We start from the raw sequence: 19,259 nt of genomic DNA on the forward strand, positions 1-19,259 counted from the left end.
TTCAGTGTCCACACAAACACACGGGGCGCCTTCCCTGAGCAAGACGCCGAGGCGGTTCAGTGTCCACAAACACGGGGCACCTTCCCTGAGCAAGATGGCGGCGCGGCGCCTCCACGAGGAACGGCGCCTTCCCCTTGCCCCTCTGTGGTGGTCACCGCCCGCCCGCCACGCACGTGGAGTGCGGCGCGAGAACTACGCGATGAGTGCCAAGCGGCCGGCGGACGGCGACTTACGAGAACCAGAGGCGACCACCCCCGCCGCGAACAACAACAATGACAACAATGACAACAACAATGACAACAACGCCAAGAGGAGGAAGGAGGAGGCGGCGGGAGACGATCGGAGGGAGGAGGCGAGTAGCGAGTTGGCCTCGCTGAGCGAGAGGATTCTGAGCTCCGCGGTGCGGAGCCGGGTGAGCGCGGCGTGGAGAGATGGGGCCCCTCTTGTTGAAGGTGAGTGACAGAGAGAGTGTGAGGAGCTCAGGGCTACCCTCATCCTTCCCCCATCTGGTGGGGGTGTCACGATCCACAGGGCAATCTGGACGTGGTTATTCTCCCCACGCGCCTTCCCCCCCTGCACCACCACCCCCTGCACCACCACCACCCCCTGCACCACCACCACCACCACCCCCTGCACCACCATCACCCCCTGCACCACCACCACCACCCCCTGCACCACCACCACCCCCTGCACCACCATCACCCCCTGCACCACCACCACCACCCCCTGCACCACCACCACCACCCCCTGCACCACCACCACCACCCCCTGCACCACCACCACCCCCTGCACCACCACCACCCCAATAACAAATCCCTGAGGGTGGCCTGTGGTGTAGACGGCATTTTGGTTTCATGAGTACCGTAGTTTAAAGACGTCCAGTGCATTCCGAGTTATAAAGAGTCGCCCAGGTGGAGGATTGAGGACGCTGGGGGGGGGGGGGGGCTCGTTCGGCACGAGAGAAGTTGCCGGCTCAAGGGGAACCTGCACTGGAGGAATCCGATGAGCTATAAAGCGTTTTTTTTTGGGTTTTACAGATGTCCAGTACCAAGCCGAATAAGTTTTAACATAAATAGAGAAGATAGCAGGGTTGAATGTTCTTGTCGCCCACAATTCTGGTGTTGATTGAGCTTGAGACTACGTGTGTACCTGTTTTGTTATCTGACGATTATCTAAGCCGGTCCTGGGCCTCCCCTAGGTCGACTCAGCCTGAAATGAGTACCTGGTGTGGTGTGTAAACATCGCCACTGGGGAGACAAAGGCGGCCGGGCGTGGTGCTGGCCACCCACCCCCTCGTGTTGCCGTGCCGGCCTTCATAGGTGTTCGCTCACAGCACTTGTCCCTACAGTCTCTTAAGGCTATACGGGGGATCTTTGTCTTTGTGGCGATGCGGGGAGCGGTGGGGCAGCAGTTAGCTCGCTGTGCGAACAAAACCGGTGGCTCACCACCGTTCGATTTCCACTCATGGTGGCGAATGTGTGAACTTGTCCTCCCTCTAGGTCGACTCGGCCTCAAACGAGTACCTGGTGCCGTGTGTACTCAGCGTTGATGATGTGTAAACATCGCCACGAGGGAGACAAAGGCGACCCCAGGCCGGCCTTCATTAGATGCTGCTCGCGAACACATTCCTGTCAACCCCTTATCAGTGCCTACCTTATTTCAGACCAATTCCGACCTTATTGGTCACCCCGTGCCCTTATAAATCCCAACGTTCATCCAGCAAAGTCCCATCACGAGGGATCAACACAAACAAATAGATACAAAAATTTTGTTTTTGCCCGTACTGAAACAGCAGTACGCCGAATGTACTAGAATACGGGTAAACCGTATGGGTTGACACGGTATGCGAACATACGGGGATCTTTGTGTGTGTGTGTGTTTGTTACCCTAGAGGCGGGGCTGGCGGTGTGCCCAGGCCCGTTCCCGCACACCGTGATCCCCAACTTCTTGCAAGACGAGGACGGCTTCCTGGGGCGACTCCAGCGAGAACTTCTCGCCCTCGACTTCCACCACAAGTCCAACGACCTTTACAAGTTTCAGCAGGTGGTCCTCACTCACCGCAATGTTGTCGGCTTTGGCCACTGAAACTTCGTTCCGTGCCCCGATAGCACATCCCTCGCTTGAAATCCCCTCCATCCTGTCCAATCTTGGAGTTTGCTTCTTAATATCTGTGTGCCATGCCCGCTTCCTTCAAGTCATGCAGCAGCATATGTATCTGCCTCTTGGCCTCTTTCCTTCCAGAACTTCATCAGACTATTACCTACTCTCTGGGTCTTTCGGTAAAGTTACCGAAAGAACAAGAGAGTATGGATTCCTGCAGTCACGAAAGCTTCAAATCAAGATCACACTATTACTTTTAACAATGTGCCCAATACACATCGTTAGTCTTTTCTGGATTGTTCAAATTTCTCTTCTCTCCTTCTGAACCTGCTCCCGAACTTCCACATTTTGCTTTCTCTCCATCTGATATTTTCCAGTTGATGTGATTACTCACATCTAAAGACTTTTAAATATTTGTATTTATATATATATATTTTTAAAATTCCGCATGCAACATTACAGTTCTTTGTAGGTTTGTCACGAGTTTCTTCCTAAACTCTCTGCCCATCCGTCTTGTCTGCTGCATTCTTCTCTTGCTGAACGCTGTATTTCCCACGGCAAACTCGCTAACCTCTTGAACATCTATAAATATTCGTAAAAGGCGAGCAAAAAAAGTTAAAGATGTGACGGTATGGGGAGTCCTTCATCCAGCAGCTAATTGATCATAGCTGATAATTAATCTTTATATATCTAGCATTGATGATGATGATGACCTTGCTGTGTGTTTCTTTCACACAGTCGGATGACTTGAAGGAGAGGCAAGAGTCATGCATCTCTGCACTAAGGTTTGTGTCTGTGCATTACTCATTCAGGGGAATAGTGTTGGATCCATAATTAACAGCTAAGCAAATCACGGCAATCCCTTAAATATATGCACACCTCAAATTATACACTTCGACCAGTAATACATTCCTTTGTCAAACAGTCATCACCAGTTATCATTTATTCTGTGCCTCGCATGCAGTAGATCTTGAGGCACCAATCAACTGCTGGATGAAGGTGTTCCCATGCTACGTAGGTCATGGGGTTATTAGATCATCCTTTAAGCTAGTCAGTGCGGGTGGGTGAAGGCGGGTAGCATAGAAGTACACGTGCACTGCCCTCTGCTACCGACAATGTAGCCCCTATGAGTTTAAGCATTTAAAATGCCAGCGGACGACAAAATCACTGCGCAGTTACCATTCTCGCTCAGCGATTAAATACCTCGGGAAACTTTTTAGTGGCAACACGGCGATCAGCTGATTGACCGGGTGCTTTGGGTTTGGAACGCTGCTCTTGCCGGTGGTGCGGCCACCCCAGGACTGTGCTCTACCAGGATTTCCGCGCATGGCTGTCGGAAGTTCTCGCTGTGGAGCTTGAGGACACTGTGGACATGTTTTGTGCCAAGTACGACTACACAGGTGAGCGGCGAGACAGTGTTGAACTTCTTTTGCGCGTACGTAGCCAACAGTACTAATTGTAGGTGCGGGGGAAGGACAACAAGAGACAGACAGAGCGCAGAAGAGCACAGTCTTTGTAGATATTGCACACTTGTGCTTCGCAGCAAGAAGTGTCTGGGTTCGATTCCCGACTCGGACGCCTTTCTGTGTGGAGATCTCCTCTAACTTCTCCAGTTTCATGTCGTCTCTAAAAATGCATGAAACGTAACTAGTAATGGCCAAACATCGCAATGAAAACATGTATTCCTGAAAATTACATCATTAGGATTCCACATAGGAACATAGTCCCCCACCTGGCTAGGCTGCAGCAGTGAAGCTGAATGGTTGAAATGAGATGTGATGTAAGGTGCTTTGAGTTGCTGTGGCATTTAAGCACCCCATCCATACAAATCATTAAATCCTGATGGTATAAAGTCTTTGTGGGAAGTGCACGCTCTTCTGGCACGTTGTGACGTCCGCGACCGCCGCCGCGTGGCCGCGTTCCGTAGACGTGCTGCTGTGTCACGACGACGAGCTGGAGGGCCGGCGCGTCGCCTACATCCTGTACCTGGTGCCGGACTGGAGCGAGGGGGACGGTGGCGCCCTGCAGCTCTTCAGTGTGGATGGTGAGGCCCGTCCCAAGTGCCCCTGCCACATGGTCTATTGGGGCCCCCGGCAAAAAAATATTTTCAGTAAATGTAATGAATGCTTCACAAATTCTCAGTGATGGCTGATGTAAAATTGTATTAACCTGTATAAGATTTCGCAAATATTTTTGGAGGGAAACTATTTATTATTCTTTCTAACACAATAGTAATACCATTATATACCCAGGAAAGTCTCACCGAGTCTCACGCCTTTTTTCAGGGGAATCCTGTGTTGGGATGTTGATAAATTCCACTAAAGAGTGCTTTGCTTTGTGTGGGATGAAACTGGAGAGCAATGCTGGTGCCTGACGTAATGTGATTTTGAGAAGTGTTTGTGGTTCGGGTGCGAAAGCTACAGCAATCAGGCAGTTTAAAGTGGCAGCAAAGACCAGTGTGTGTGGGATGGTTAAGCTGTGCAATGGAGTGGGAGTGGAAGTAAAGTAGCCAGGTGGCTCAGAGGTCTGAACATTGAGCTCACACCTCAGATCCTGGGTTTGAATCTAGGCAGCTGCGTACGATTTAACCGGGTCCTCAGTTGTCGTCAGATGATGGTCTCAGTCCAGTCAGCCCTCTACCATCTAACCTATAAAAGGCATTTTTTGTCTGTCTGTCTGTTCGTCTGTGCACGCGCGCTTACGAGGATTTGGCTATGTGTGTCAGTCGATGTGTGTACGCCAATGTGTGTATGTGTGTGAGAGTCCATGTGTGTGTGTGCGTCGATATGTGTGTGTGTAAGTTCATGTCTGTGTGTGTGAGTCTTTGTGTGTCTGTAGGTCGATGTGTGTGCATGGGTCCATGTGTGTGTGTAAGTCCCTGTGTGTGTCTCTTATTTGATATGTCTGTCTTTGTAAGTCCATATGTGTGTGTGTAGGTCAATGTGTCTGTGAGTCTATGTATGTATGTGTGTGTGTGTGAGTCCATATGTGTGTGTAAGTCTGTGTGTGTGAGTCTGTATATGTGTGTGCGAGTCTATATGTGTGTGCGTGTGTAAGTCGATGTCTTTCTGTGTGTGTGGGTCGATGTCTGTGTGTAAGTCGATGTGTGTGTTTGTCTTTTTTGCCCGGGCAACGCCGGGTACTTACCGCTAGTGCATTATAAAACCGGTTTCATTTTATTTGGTTGGGCACCTAATGTGAATAATTTTGAGCAGTGATTTTACATGTTGGGTTTGACTGTTAAGCAACTGCTCTCGGTGACTGTGGGTGTTTGGGAAGATGCTGCCCCCTACTGTGTGGATCAAGTATCGTCTGATGATAAATTATAAGAAAATCAATTAGTGGCTGTAAATCTGAAACTGATGAACCTGTGACTGTGCTGGGGGACATACAGGGTCCTGGACCCTTCCTAAATAGTAAACCAAGCAACTGGTACTCGGACGTCATGACGGAGTGGTGCTGTCTTGACTGTCTTGTGCGACAGAAAACATGAATCCGCTCAGTGTGGTCAAGTCACTGGTACCAGCTTGGAACACGCTGGTTTTCTTTGAAGTGTCGCCCATGTCTTACCACCAGGTGAGGTTGGGATGGTGGGCCTTTACAACCATAACCACAAACACTCCCACTCATACCCAGTGGTGCTGAACTTCTAATTAGTTTGACAATTCAGTTGAGCTTTTTTAGGAACTGCATTGCTACGTAAGTCTTAATAAGATAAAGGCATGTTTTTTGTATTGGCAAAAGATTGTTGTTGACTAAATATAACTAATTTCGTTCAAAATAAAGACTGATCTAAAATTGTATACACATGTGAACCGCTTGTACGCGAACATGTACAGCCACATTTGTCAATCCGCTGCTGGATGAGAATCTGCCTACACCATGCGGATCGTGGGTGGAGGGGGTGCTGTCTGACCGTACTCGACATGCCAGCCTGTGTTACCCACTGCGCCCACCGCCACTCTCCTATCAAAGTCACCGTGCCGCACTGTCCCTTTTCCCTCGCCGCCGCCGCCTGCAGGTGTCCGAGGTGCTCTCACAGAGTAAGCGCCGTCTGTCAGTGGGCGGCTGGTTCCACGGCCCGAGCTTGCCTCGCCTCAAGCGCTCGCTGCACATTCCGCTCGCTCTCACGCCGCACCTCCCTCGCGACGTAAGGGCGGCTTGCCGCTGCACATGACGGCGGCGGTGGAATAATGATTCTGTGTTAGAAACAAGTTTTGCTGGCTGGCTTTCACGGCCAGAGGGAGGGACAGATGGACGTGTGGGTTGCTCGTTAATAAAGTAAGCAAAGTTATTATATTAATCAACTTCAACGTGTTTAAGAAAATACCCTGATGTTTAAATAAATACATTTCATACATTTGGTATTTGCGGCATTTTTGCAATGTTATAGCGCAAACACTATCATGCGTGGGTGCTATTTTTCACAGATGGGTATAGGCTGCCAGGAGAAGGGGGCATTGCAGCAATATGGGTTTCGCCCAATAAAATATATTGGAGGAAATTTTCAAACTTGGCAAATTTGGACCGTGACACTCATACATGGCCTTCTCTTTTTCGAATGACATAACAGGATCTTAAGTTTTACCGTGCAAAAGACAGGAGGTATTTTATGGTCAATACACCCGTAGTAATAATCATGGTGGTACTGGTCTCTGAACAACATTTCGATGGAGCGTTGACCTCGGGTCATGTGCAAGAATGTATTGGGGGCATTTCAGGACCATGAGGGACAGAAATGACATGGTCAGGCCTGTTGTCCTGCCCTCATCCTGGTGATCATCGCTCGCTCGAGTGTGTACTCCCCCTGCTATGTACGGCAATTAAAGATGCGGTCGCATTTAAACTTTTTATTTACCACATTTTATTGTTACTGATGGATCACTGAAGGTGGATATGATCTGACGGCCAGTGCTTTGCTGGTGTGCCGGTGCTTGTTACAGGAGCAGGTGCTGCTGGAGTGGCTGAACCCGCTGTACCTAGACATGGAGACGCAGGCCTCCATCCAGGACCAGTTCCAGCGCGAGTCCGAGATCCAACTCAAGGGCTTCCTGCGGGTAACCGCCCCGGAGTCGGTTCACGGCGTGTCCACGCACAGCAGCTCGAGGGGTCAAACGCGCCGACTCCCCAAGTGCTGAGTGATGCAAACTGGTGTGCTTAGATGACAGTCGGGGGGTTCGGAGCCAGTTGAGCTCGTTTTAACAGTCAAACACGACTCATTACGCTTTAACGTTCCTTACTGTTAAAGTAAAATTGAAGGATACGTTGAAGGGGATAACGTGGCGGCGCAGTGATGAGTGATGATCTGTCGAATAATAGCCATTCCTCTGGTTCACAATGCATACATTGCATCGCTTTAGTTGGAGTTCATGTCCGTGTTCTTATATAAAACGTATTGATGTGAGTGCTCCGACCACCAGAGTCTGCTGAGTTCATCTCCATGCAAAACTAAATATTATCAATCAAATGTCGACACGGAATAGCAAGACAATACATTAAGTCTTGAAGCGAGTGAACAGTTGCACCTCTCATGTGTACAGGAAGGATTTCCAAACATTTTAGAATTCTGACCTGTGGCTTTACAACGCTCTCCTGAAAAACAATTCATTATCATTTGCAAGGCTCTAGTTGTGTAATTGCAAAACAGTGTGTGAAAATCGTATTTAGCGTTAACAGCAAAATATGTGTTCGGGCGGACAGCGACGGGGTTAAAAGTTCTTGATGTTTCCGTGTTGCTTAGGAAGAGAAGTTCAAGGCTCTGTGTGATGCAGTGAGAGAGTCTACGATCGAGTGGGAGAGGCGAGGGCCACCGCACTACAGGTCCGCGCAGTCCGCACGCCCAACGCTGTACAAGCCAGTGGGGCCATTTCATAAAACCACCAAAGTGAACTTGTTCCCTTCACCGCTATCGCAACCAAATTCAGTTCGGGAGATATTTTGAACGACCGCCCTCAAGCTCAGGGAGTTCCGACTCGTTTGTTATTCGTTTGCGGGGGCTCTGTGATGCAGGAGCTACGACGCTGCGGCTGAGCGCTTGCTGCCGGCGCCGGTGTGCGAGTGTCTGGAGCTGCTTCGCTCCGAGGCGCTCTTCCTGCTGCTCGCGAACTTCACGGGGCTTAAACTGCACTTCCTGGCGTCGGGGGACTCTGGCTCCGAGAGCGATGACTTGGAGTCCCAGGAGGATGGCGAGTCGGGGGGAGAAGGTGATATGAAGGATGATGAGGCATGGTGTGGCCTCGGGGGGAGATTGAGACGGAGGGATAGGAGGGTTGAAACGCAGGGTGGTGTTGAAGTGTCGTCACTGCATTGTATTTTAATTATCCAATTCCCATGAACGACAGAACTTGATAATGTACTCGAGTTGCCCTCCCCCTCACCACCCCCCTAGAATTCAGGCCAAGCAGAACAATTCTAGGAATTAACTGTGCAACTAACTGTGATACCTCAAGTGATTCCGAAAAACATGGAAGCGCCTTATCAATTCAAGTGGTCTATCAAGTTTCTTTGCCATGTTACAGTGCATCCAGGGTATGGTCGTACAACTTTACGTACTCTCTCGCTGAAATTCCTCTCTTAATGCCCTTGCCTGCAGTCATCATCGCGCCTGTGTCCCTCGCCAGGCAACGGTGAGCACCAAAACAGGCAAAGAGAGGAGGGGGGCTCTCAGAGGGTGAAGAAGAGCTCCGCCAAGGGAGACGGCGAAGAGAGCGAGGGAGGGAGTGAAGACGAGCTCGGTGCCGCTGGAGATGACGGTGATGATGCAGAGAGGACAACGGGCGGGTCCCCGGCCCCCGGTGGAGCAACGGCGTCACGGGAGGGAGGTGCCGGGGTGGAGCCTTCGGCAGGGCCTTCAGCGGGGCCCACTGTGGGGGCCTTGGGGCCTTCGGTGGGGCCCTCTGTGAGGCCCTCGTTGTGTTCAGCGGACAAAGGTGAAGAGGCATCGCGAGCATCTCGCTGGCACAACTGCGGTTGCCATGCACTTTTGGTTTCCGTTGGACGAGCAGGAATCCAAAGTGTGTTGTTTGATAGGGTAGAACCCCTCTTAACGACCACCACTGTTAAGGGCGAATCGCTTAGCGACAGGCCTCCATAGATCCCAATGTGTTCGCTTACTTGCCATTCCCCTGTTAACAACGGGCTGTTGTAGGTACAGTAAATATTAATTAATGCATTCATTAACCATTCTAGATTTGAAGCTTTCGTGACTGCAATGATTCATATTCTCAGGTTTTTTCGGGAAAGTCACGTAGGTAAAAACATTAAAAAGTAAAATAAAATAAAAATCACGACGTTTCGGAGGCAACACAAGCTTCCGTCTTCAGGTGGTACCGTCACAGCCACGACAGCTGTATCAAGTAAATGAGAGATTGCAGGAGTTACCACTGCGTTTATATAATGGTTGGAGAAGGTGGTGGGGCAAGGGCCGCATACTTATTATTAATATGGTAAGGTGAGGCTTGAGACTAAGAATAGACTGCATAATGTTGTTGGTATCTTTATGTATTCATATCCATTGTTTAAATATTATAAAGTACCTTTTTTGGTGAAAAACGGTCACTTTCGATGCTATCGGAACGAATTCAGCCTTTAACATGTATTTCCTATACTCGCTTAACGACCGGTTTCATGGAACCAATTGCTGTCATTTAAGACGGGTTCTACTGTACAAGTTGAATTGCTGTTGCTTAAGGTTTTTTTTGCGGTAGCTCTGTATCGCTCTAACAGATCTGTTTTCATGTCTGCCGTGTTTTGTTCGACACGATTTCCGGATCATAAACAAACTCCCAGAATGTGGGGGCGAAATGTCGGACATCAAACATCGCAGAGCGTGGTACAAGTCGAAAACGCATCAAAGAGACCCGTTGAATCGCCTAGAATTTAGCAAAATGGCGTTGTTTCTCTTTGACAGCCACACAAAACTGACATTGTCTTCTCTCTGTTCTTCATGCATTTATTTGACAAAATATGGTGGACATAAGCGATGCTTATCGATCAGGCGATTTTTACAATGAAATTTTTATTAAGTAAACAGTACTGTACTTGCTATGAACATAAAGTTGAACTCGTAACCTGGCAAACTTAAGTCGCTCAAACCTGGTTATGTGAATGTCTTTATAAAGAGTCAGTTATTTTGGCCATTCCACCACGATAAAATGTGTTGCACGCAATTTGGCCCTCACCTTAGTGAATCTCTCACATTCCATTTGGCTAACTCCTTGTCATCGGTGGAGGAATTTGTTAAATGTATACAATGTTCAGTCAGGTGGTGGATTGCATATATACAAAATCTTACCTACTCTGTCGTCTAGATAGCTTCCTTGTAGGGTAGATGTTATCATCACAGGTCGATGTAGTTACAAGTGTGTGAACTCTCCTACCCCCGTGCCATTTCTTACAGGCTGTGCATGTCGCCGTATCTGGATGTAGTGATTGAATTTAATAACAATAATAATGTATTCTTTCAGAAAAGCCTCTAAGTCCACATGCGGGAATAAACAGGGAGAAACTGGGAGTACCTGGAGAAAACTCGCACATCCAGTAAATCCTTCAAAGTGGCGGGTTTTATAATCGTGCCTTCAAAACACTGGATCGCAGAGGCTTAGGCGCGGTGCAGTTACCCTTCGCCTTCTGCTCCGCAGGGGGCAATAGCGCAGTGCCCCGGTGCTACGGGGAGCTGAGACGCTGGCGCCACGGCTCCTACACTCTCATCCACGACCGCGACGCTCGGCACGCTCGCTACGCCCTTGACCTGCTGCTCTACTGCGGCTGCAGCGGTACGACGCTTGACCCACGACGCTGAACGTGGCTAATCGCCAGTGTGTTGCCGCGGCACATCGTACATTGTGTCAGGGTCCATGGGGACGCTGCCGTGGTGTGATGGTTATCACGCTGGACTTGCCATTCAGAGGGTCGCGGCTTCGTGGCACTTTAAACAATGGGCGAGTTCCTGAAATTCCGCTGCTGCAGCCTCTGTCCAACCATGTCGAGTGAACTCAGTGAAGTGCATTCGAGGAACAACTGTCAAGTGAGCTTGAAAAACAATGAAATACAATTGTGAAGTAGAGCTGTGAAAATCGACAGCTCTACAGGTCGTACGCCTCAGTCACTTTACCGTGTTGGTTTTTCGTAGGCGTGCGCGTGTGCGCGTTTCTTTGCTTGTTGAGTGGTGACTGTAAAAACAAAGTGCTGCTGTGTTCACAGACTGGGATTCGGACTGGGGAGGTTTTACGTCGTACGTAGCGAAAGACGAGGACGAGGAAGTGAGTTGCACGCGGAATGTTTTGGTGTCAGAATTAACGCAGGTTACTTGGGCTTCATGAAAACCTGGCCAGTGAAGTAATGTTCACTGCTTTGGCTGCTTATTTCCCAACACTGCCTTCAGGCGTGATACTAAGTTGCACATATAGAATGTGGATAGAAAAATACATGAGCACAATGTACAGAGCAATGCACGTGAACATAAATGGAAAAGCTAACATTAAAATGAATTCAGCAGAAAAAAGATAAAATAACAAAATTGTCCGCACTCCACAGGTATGAAGAATCAATGTTTCCTTTGTGTGCGTGTTGGGTTAGTGTGTGTTACTGGGAGCACGTGTGCGTTAGTGAAGAATGTGCGTTGGCTACTTTGTGTTACTGTGAGCGTATTTGTGTGTTGGGCGAGTGTTATTGTAAGTACATGTTTGTTGGGGTAGTGCATGTTGGGATAATGTGTGTTGGGGTACTCTGTTACTTGGGTTGTGTGTGTCCTGGGATATCGTGCGGTATGGTGTATATGTGTGTTGGGGTGGTGTGCGTTTTGGTAGTGTGTGTCACTGAGCGTGCGTGTCTTAGGATAGAGTGTGTTATTGTTAGTGTGTGTGTTGGGATAATGCGTACTTAGTGTGGGTAGCGTGTGTGTGTGTGTGTGCTGGGGTACAGTGTTACCGTATGAGTGTTGGCGTGGCGTGTGCTCACCGCACGTGCGTGTCTTAGGGTAGAGTGTGTTACCGTACGAGTGTTGGCGTGGCGTGTGCTCACCGCGTGTGCGTGTGTCTTGTGTGAGCAGCTCCTGGCCGTGTTCCCGGAGAACAACTGCCTGGCGCTGGTGTACCGGGACCGTGACACCCTCAAGTTCGTGAAGCACGTCAACCACCGTAGCGTGGGCAGCACCGCTGTGGCCAACGGCGGTGGCGACGATGGCGACACCGCCTTCTATGACTTCTCCTTCGTCTACCATGAGAAATAAAAGCAGCAGCTGCCCCGGTGTTCTCTGTTTTTCTTGTTAGTGGTGAAAATTTTACTTTTAACAGGTATTAAACGTCAATCAATTTGAATGTTTACATTGTGTTTTTTTATTTTTTATGGGAACATAAAATTGTTGATGTAGATGAACATGTAATACCCCAGGGGTATGCCAGTACAATGTAAACTGCATGTTTAAACGTAAAACTGGATCTGGTGAGGGGAGGGCTTAATTTCTCACTGAATATTTTACAGTTCGCTGGCAAGACTGGAGAAGGCCTAAGGGGTTGGACTAGGCCTAAATTAGGTGGAAATACTTTTTTTTCGGGTTAACCTGGCTAGACCCGGCTGGAATTAAGCCATGGGTGTGGGTTGTTACCTGAACGCACGGCTGAGGTGAAGAAGCTAATGGGAGACTCACACAAACAATGAGTCAAGGTGTTGAGGTGAATAGGAGGGAGTGCGTTTGGATGTAATGGAGATAGATCCGTGGACCTGCCCTTGGCAGAGAATTTAAAAAAGAAACTTGACATTTTTACCCAAGGTTTAGCTTTGCACTTGATCTGCAAAGTTGTCTAAAGTGGGATTCATGGCATTCCCCGATCCATAGCAAAACGATATGTTACATGAGTATAGTGAGTATTGGCAAGTCGACAATCGAGGTTTCAGGTAAAACTTAACATTTGAGAAGATGCTTCTGATCTCTATCGCCTTCTGTGCCTTGCAATCCATCCACACTTCACGATGTTTAAATTCCATCTTACAGGTATAGGCCTGAGATGATGGAATGCCTGGTTTTAATACATTTCTGTGTTTATTTTCATTTAAACAAGAATGTTATGAGTCGTTACTGTGAGATGCCATGGAGTAGAATGTGTGTGAGTGCAGCCTGGAAGCTTCCCAGGACAGAAAGGACACATACAAAATACATTTCGATTCTAGTAAAACATCATACCCACGACAGGATAATTTTAAGTCTCTTATTGTGAGTTAATCATTAACGGATAGGATATATCCACTGTTGGATGGGCCTTACAATGACAATGCCGTAGTTCGTGCCCTTGTGATGTCATGAGCCGTTTGGTTCGTTATCCTTCCCCACTCCTCCGATTAGCACGGTTGGCTATGTACGGTGTGAAAGAATTTCAACAAATGAGCGGATCTCATTGCTCCGTCTCCACAGTGGTCACCCTATCGGGAATGTCTCCATCGCCTACCACTGTCGTTAGTCTCAAGCACCAGCTGTCATCTCTCACAGCAATGTGTCTCACAGCAATGCGTGTCTTGTCCAAGAACCTTGTTACCAACAGAGAACACGATGTGTCTGTCTTTGAACTGAGTGTGCTTCATTCTGTCTCGAGTTTAATTCCCAACATGCACGTTTTTCCTTGTTCCCCCATATGTGGGTGACATGGTGGTACAGTGCTAACACGTGTGCCTCGAAAAGAAGCTCGTGGGTTACATTCCCAACTCGGACGCCTTTCTGTGTAGAGTTGTGTGTTCTCTCCCTGTTCTGTCTGTGTAGAGTTGTGTGTTCTCTCCCTGTTCTGTCTGTGTAGAGTTGTGTGTTCTCTCCCTGTTCTGTCTGTGTGGAGTTGTGTGTTCTCTCCCTGTTCTGTGTGTAGAGTTGTGTGTTCTCTCCCTGTTCTGTCTGTGTAGAGTTGTGTGTTCTCTCCCTGTTCTGTCTGTGTAGAGTTGTGTGTTCTCTCCCTGTTCTGTCTGTGTAGAGTTGTGTGTTCTCTCCCTGTTCTGTCTGTGTAGAGTTGTGTGTTCTCTCCCTGTTCTGTCTGTGTAGAGTTGTGTGTTCTCTCCCTGTTCTGTCTGTAGAGTTGTGTGTTCTCTCCCTGTTCTGTCTGTAGAGTTGTGTGTTCTCTCCCTGTTCTGTCTGTGTGGAGTTGTGTGTTCTCTTGCTCTCTCTGTGTGGAGTTGTGTGTTCTGTCTGTGTGGAGTTGTGTGTTCTCCCCTTATGCATGGAGGGCTTCCGGATTTTTTTGTTTCCTTCCAGAGCTAAAAAAACACAATGCAACTGGCATTGGCCAAAACATCCCAATGCCGAAATATCTGAAACGTACTGCATTGAGGTGACACAATGCAAGTACTTGGCAAGACCCTCGTGAAAATAGCCTTGAAACTCAGGCTTTCCTGGGTAAACGAGCGTAACAATAACTTGCCAGAGCCCTGTTGTATATGTTGGGTGTGAAAATTTTGATGTGTTGTATGCGTGCGTGGGTGAAATTATTATGTTGTATATGTGGGTTATGAATATTCAGTGAAAATAATAATAATCAATCGAAATTTGGCCAAAGGTGTAATTATCCGGAAATACTTTAATCCATGTAATTACGCACATTTAATTATGCCAATTCGAGAGGTAATTGTAGTAATTATGCGAGTGGGTGTAATTATGATAATGCAAGTCGTTATGATAACCAGACTCCGCCTCGGTGACGAGGGTGGGTTATCGATCGGAATAAGGCAATTAATCGTATGCAGTTATGCAGGTGTGGTGTAAGTATACAAGATTAACTTAGATTAACTCGGCCTCGTTGTCTAGGTTCGTCTCATTCTCGCTTATTTAGGTCCCCGGTTCGCCCCGTTATCGCTTTAACATTTACTGAGTATGTGTTAGTGTGTTTATTAAGGTCACCAAGTTCAGATCTCAACGCAGAAGCAGATCTTATGCATAGTTCAGGAAAGAATCACACAACCACTTCTGTATTAATCAATTTATTACTAATTCAACCTCAACTATGATATAGTATGCGAACTCTCAATCCCGGAACGTCAACACGGCATCAATACAGTATCATCAATGATTGTCTGATTTCACTTGACAACGGCACATGGATCCCGCGTAACGCGATGGTTGTTAGTGAGAGAGAGTCGTTAAAACATGCAAATACTATGCTAAGAAAACCTTAACGTTAATGAATGATTATACTTGAAAGATTATACGGCGATAAAACACAATCAAAAACAGTTATTATTTTTAAAGGCACCAATCTCAACAGATACATCGCAGGTTATCTGACAACAGAGTGGCTCGGCGGAAGGAGGTGCCAAGAATCAATTCGTATTGATGGATCTGTTGGGAATTTATGCGATTAAGAGTACAGTCCACTAAATATTAAAGATAATACTCTTATAAATGACGGATGGCCATCACTCGGTCTCGAGTTTTTCTTCACAGCCACGGATGGCTTATGGGTTCGAGTGGGTTTGAGTGGTAAGAGTTGTCTTCAATAGTCAGTGTTCGGAGTCGGTTCTTTATGTCAAACAACGCCTGGTGGTCGTGTGGTGAGGGGGCGGTGCGCGTCATACGTATTAGTCGCTCCTCTGTCGCCGTGGGGAATTTGGTTCGGATGTCCGTTGACACGCTGTCGTAATTCGGAACCCGGTCGGTAGGTGGCGCCCACAGCTCGCTCGCAGCGTCGTCGCCAAACCGCGATTCTCGCGGCAGCAGGGAAACCGCCGACTCGGCAGAGGTTGGCTGTCGCGGCCGAGTTGAGCTGTCAAGCGGGTCTTGCCCGCCTGCAGAGGAGATGGGGAGCCGCTTGAGTCGAGCCCCGAGAGCCGTCTGAACTCGGCTGAGTCCCAGAAGCTGAAGAGTCGAGCCGACCCGTTAGTCGCAGCTCGCCCTTGAGTCGACCCGCTCGGTCGAGCTGAAGATGAGTCGAGCCGACCCGCTCGGTCGAGCTCGCTCCGGAGCCGACCCACTGGTCGAACTCGTGATGAGTTGACTCCTGGTCGAACTCGGCTGATGAGTCGAGCCGACCCTTCCGGTCGAGCTCGCTCATGAGTCGACCCGTTGGTCGCCCTCGTGATGAGTTGACTCTCCTGGTCCAACTGGTTTCCAATGCTCAGAGTCCTTTCTTTTATGCCGAAAAATCCCTTTGGGTCCTGCCCACAAGGCGGGGTTTTCTTTTGATTTACTGTGTCAGGATCTGTCCGTGTGTAGGTGTGTTCATGTGTGTGTCCGTACGTCCGTGTGCTTGTGTGCATCACCCACGGCATTTTCCGTTGTCATACTCCCTCCATAAAATCCATGAGCAAACAATCAGATGTTACAAATTGCCTCGAAGTCGTCTCTCTGTCTGGCCTCCTTCATGAACCAAAACACAGACGTTACAAATCGTCTCATAGGCACCTCTGTTCGTGTTGCACGACCTGGAGGGAGGGGCACACTCCCTCCGATCCTCACAGCACACAAAGACATGGTTAAAAAGTTTTAAATTAACATTTGTCCCTTACCATTTCCCAGTTATGATTCTGTATGTAACCTCAGGTGTGTCGTTTCCCATCGTGGTGCTTGACTCAAGTGGAGGTGCCTCCCCGAGCACATACACACTCCCATCCCGCGCTGCGGGGATACAAAGACGGCCGGGATCTCCCTTTCTCTCCGACCCTGGGTTTAACATCGCTCTTTTATTATGTATTTTATTTCGACCTGGTGGTGATTTATCCCGCTATCCTGGCTTTTCATAAGTTTTACTTTTGTCTTTCATGCATAGGCTTGTTATTATTAATTTATTTCCGATATCTTAGGTTAAGGGGTAAGTTTCTTGATCCTAGGAATTCGTATTCCTTGGTGTCTGCATGGTTATATAAGCGGAATATAGTTGACGGTGAATAGCGTTAACATTGATGTTATGTACGATATTATGTATTGTGATGTCATTAACTTAACTTGTTGGTCAGGCTTCACTGACATGAAGTTGTATTTCATAGCCTGGCAGTCTTTGCCTCACTCTGTCTCTGCTCGCCGGTGTTGTTGCTGTCCAGCTGACGCCGTTAACTCAAGGCCTCATTAATTTCCGTCACTCCTTGTAGGTGAGGGCGGTTGAACCTTGGAGTCAGTTCTGGTTTTTGTCTGCTTGCTTTTTCTGATGTCCCCTGACCCCGGGAGTTATCATTCCTACTTTATGGCCTGTCGAAGCCCGACTCGCTGTTGTTGGCTTGGTGTGTTGTTCCCGGCTTTTTGCTTACGTTTGCAGTTCGCCGTGCTCTTAATTTCCTTCCCTCTTCAACCTTATATCGACTATTCGCTCCTATCTGGGTGCGATTCAATTTTGACTTAGGAAGGTTCTGATTGTCATATGCTTCGGGTCGAGTTGTATATTAAAGTATGGAAATAACATTTCATATTGACTTAATGATGGTGATGGTTCAGTAGGCGTAACTTGTGGCCTGGTTTAATTGGAGTGGGTGTGAATATCAATAACTTTAGCCTACCCTGTTGTTAAATTCTGATTTTAACGTTGCTTTAATAGCAATACAGAATAATTGAGCTTTTCGACTTAACTAGGCGAACACGAACTTTTGGTGACCTCCGCAGCCTTGTTATTCAGCTGAGTCTGCATCCTTGATATACAACGCTCTTATTCGTCTCACTGTGGTCATCCAACCTTCTGCTCTGGGAGTGTTATTCTTAATTTCAGGTCAAAGGCCCCCTCACGGTTCAGCCGGGCAGGGTTGTTAATCAGCTCCCTCCCCTGTGCACACAGCGTTGCTGACCCACTTCATTTGACCACTCACCCTGGATTTAATAATTTAATTCCTTAAAACCATGCAGGATGGTTGGCTTTTTGCCTTAATTATGTCTGGCTGACTCTCCCACTGTCTCTGCCGCCTGCACGGGTGACATATGCCCGTTCATCAGGCCCCCTCCTTCCTTGAAGCAAGGTTGCAAATTCTGTCATCCTAGCCCTCCTCCAGTTCATTACTTAACAACACCTGGTGTTTTGCAGTTTGCTGCTTTTTGGGGTGTTTTTATTCATTATATATCAATGATGATAATATATAAAAATATCAAGTTTGGAAGAAGGGTTAGGATACAACATTCCGCCCTTTTAAAAATGGCCAGTGGTCAAATGGCCACGGGTTATTTTTAAAAAAATGTATACCCTTCTTCCATCATGAACCATCGATTGTCCTCAAGTTTTGCTGCTATTTCCTTACAACGCGCGCGTACGTGTCACAACTTAACATGGTTATATGTGACAAGAGAGAGGAGGAAAAAAAAAATTCTAAAGGAAGGTAACACGATAAGGGAGGGAGAAATTATTCTATTGACTACGTGTTATAGGAGATATCGTTAAAAATATAGTTTCTACGGTTATTCTTGGGTGGCATCATCAGGCCTTGGCTCTATCCCTGCTCCTGGACTCGAATGGTAGGTGGCTTGTGCCTGCGATTAGTCTTTTAAGTTCGGTCTTCATTTTGGCCACATGGTATGTTAAGGTTAGAATAGCCAGGACTAGTATGATTATCCCTGTTGCCCCTGTGATTCCCATCCCCATCTGTTGATTTCGCTGATATCCAGCCTCTTTGGTCGCCCAAGTAAGATCTGTTATGTTAATCTCTGATTCGCTGAGGGATAATTTCACCATGTGGAATTCTTTACTGTTCAATAAGTTAGACAGAGTGCTGCTTATCTCAAACTTGTGGCCTCGGAATGTGTCTACTATTTCTACCTCCGCTTGGTGTAGGCTTTTGTCTAGGTTATATAATACCTTGTCCCCTATGCGTACGAATGTTCCTCTTGGTATTGTGACCAGTGCGACGTGGCTTGGAATCGGAACTTCCATGGTGATGGAGTGTTGATCGGTAGAAACAATTGCCGTATCTAGAGGGGTGCTAATCAACCACTGGGCATTAGCTATCATGGCCACTGTTCCGGTTCTTTCTTTGGGTTTACTTAGCTTCAACTTGCAAGTTTCCTTAGAGCTTAGGTTTGACAGACCACACATTATTTCTGCTGTATTGGTCAGAAATGGTTCCCCTGGGCAGAGCCAATGAACCTCTTTCATTATTTGACACAGGTTTAGGTCAGGCACCAGGTACTTAAGGGGGCCTTCTTCCTGGTAGGCCACCACTACGGGAGTTTCCATCTTGGAGTAAATGTCGTTATTCCATGTACCCACGTTCAATACTGT

At 47.8% G+C, this 19,259-nt stretch overlaps 1 protein-coding gene across 2 annotated transcripts; it reads left to right on the plus strand.

The window, feature by feature from the left end:
* Nucleotides 1–152: 152 nt before the first annotated feature.
* LOC144732287 (prolyl 3-hydroxylase OGFOD1-like) lies at nucleotides 153–12,416 on the plus strand. 2 transcript variants are annotated; one of them, XM_078613729.1, is made up of 14 exons: nucleotides 153–452; nucleotides 1,892–2,043; nucleotides 2,839–2,885; nucleotides 3,400–3,500; nucleotides 4,028–4,144; nucleotides 5,585–5,676; nucleotides 6,122–6,250; nucleotides 7,044–7,157; nucleotides 7,841–7,920; nucleotides 8,110–8,303; nucleotides 8,721–9,029; nucleotides 10,740–10,874; nucleotides 11,302–11,360; nucleotides 12,149–12,416. In XM_078613729.1, the coding sequence occupies exons 1-14, from the start codon at nucleotides 200–202 to the stop codon at nucleotides 12,326–12,328; spliced, it is 1,962 nt and encodes a 653-aa protein (XP_078469855.1). In that variant the 5' UTR covers nucleotides 153–199; the 3' UTR covers nucleotides 12,329–12,416. The 2 variants fall into 2 exon arrangements, with proteins under 2 accessions (XP_078469855.1, XP_078469856.1); XM_078613730.1 differs by lacking the exon at nucleotides 10,740–10,874.
* The last annotated feature ends 6,843 nt before the right edge of the window (nucleotides 12,417–19,259 follow it).

Source organism: Lampetra planeri, chromosome 42 (genome assembly GCF_965212315.1).
Source record: "Lampetra planeri chromosome 42, kcLamPlan1.2.h2, whole genome shotgun sequence".
NCBI lineage: Eukaryota > Metazoa > Chordata > Hyperoartia > Petromyzontiformes > Petromyzontidae > Lampetra > Lampetra planeri.

What these genes read in the sequence shown, in the direction of transcription:
- LOC144732287 (XM_078613729.1), top strand. Translation starts at nt 200, where the DNA reads ATGAGTGCCAAGCGGCCGGCGGACGGCGACTTACGAGAACCAGAGGCG. An exon ending in CGAGGGCCACCGCACTACAG is followed by an intron (nt 7,921 to 8,109) that starts GTCCGCGCAGTC and finishes TCTGTGATGCAG; the next exon opens with GAGCTACGACGCTGCGGCTG. An exon ending in GTTGTGTTCAGCGGACAAAG is followed by an intron (nt 9,030 to 10,739) that starts GTGAAGAGGCAT and finishes TCTGCTCCGCAG; the next exon opens with GGGGCAATAGCGCAGTGCCC.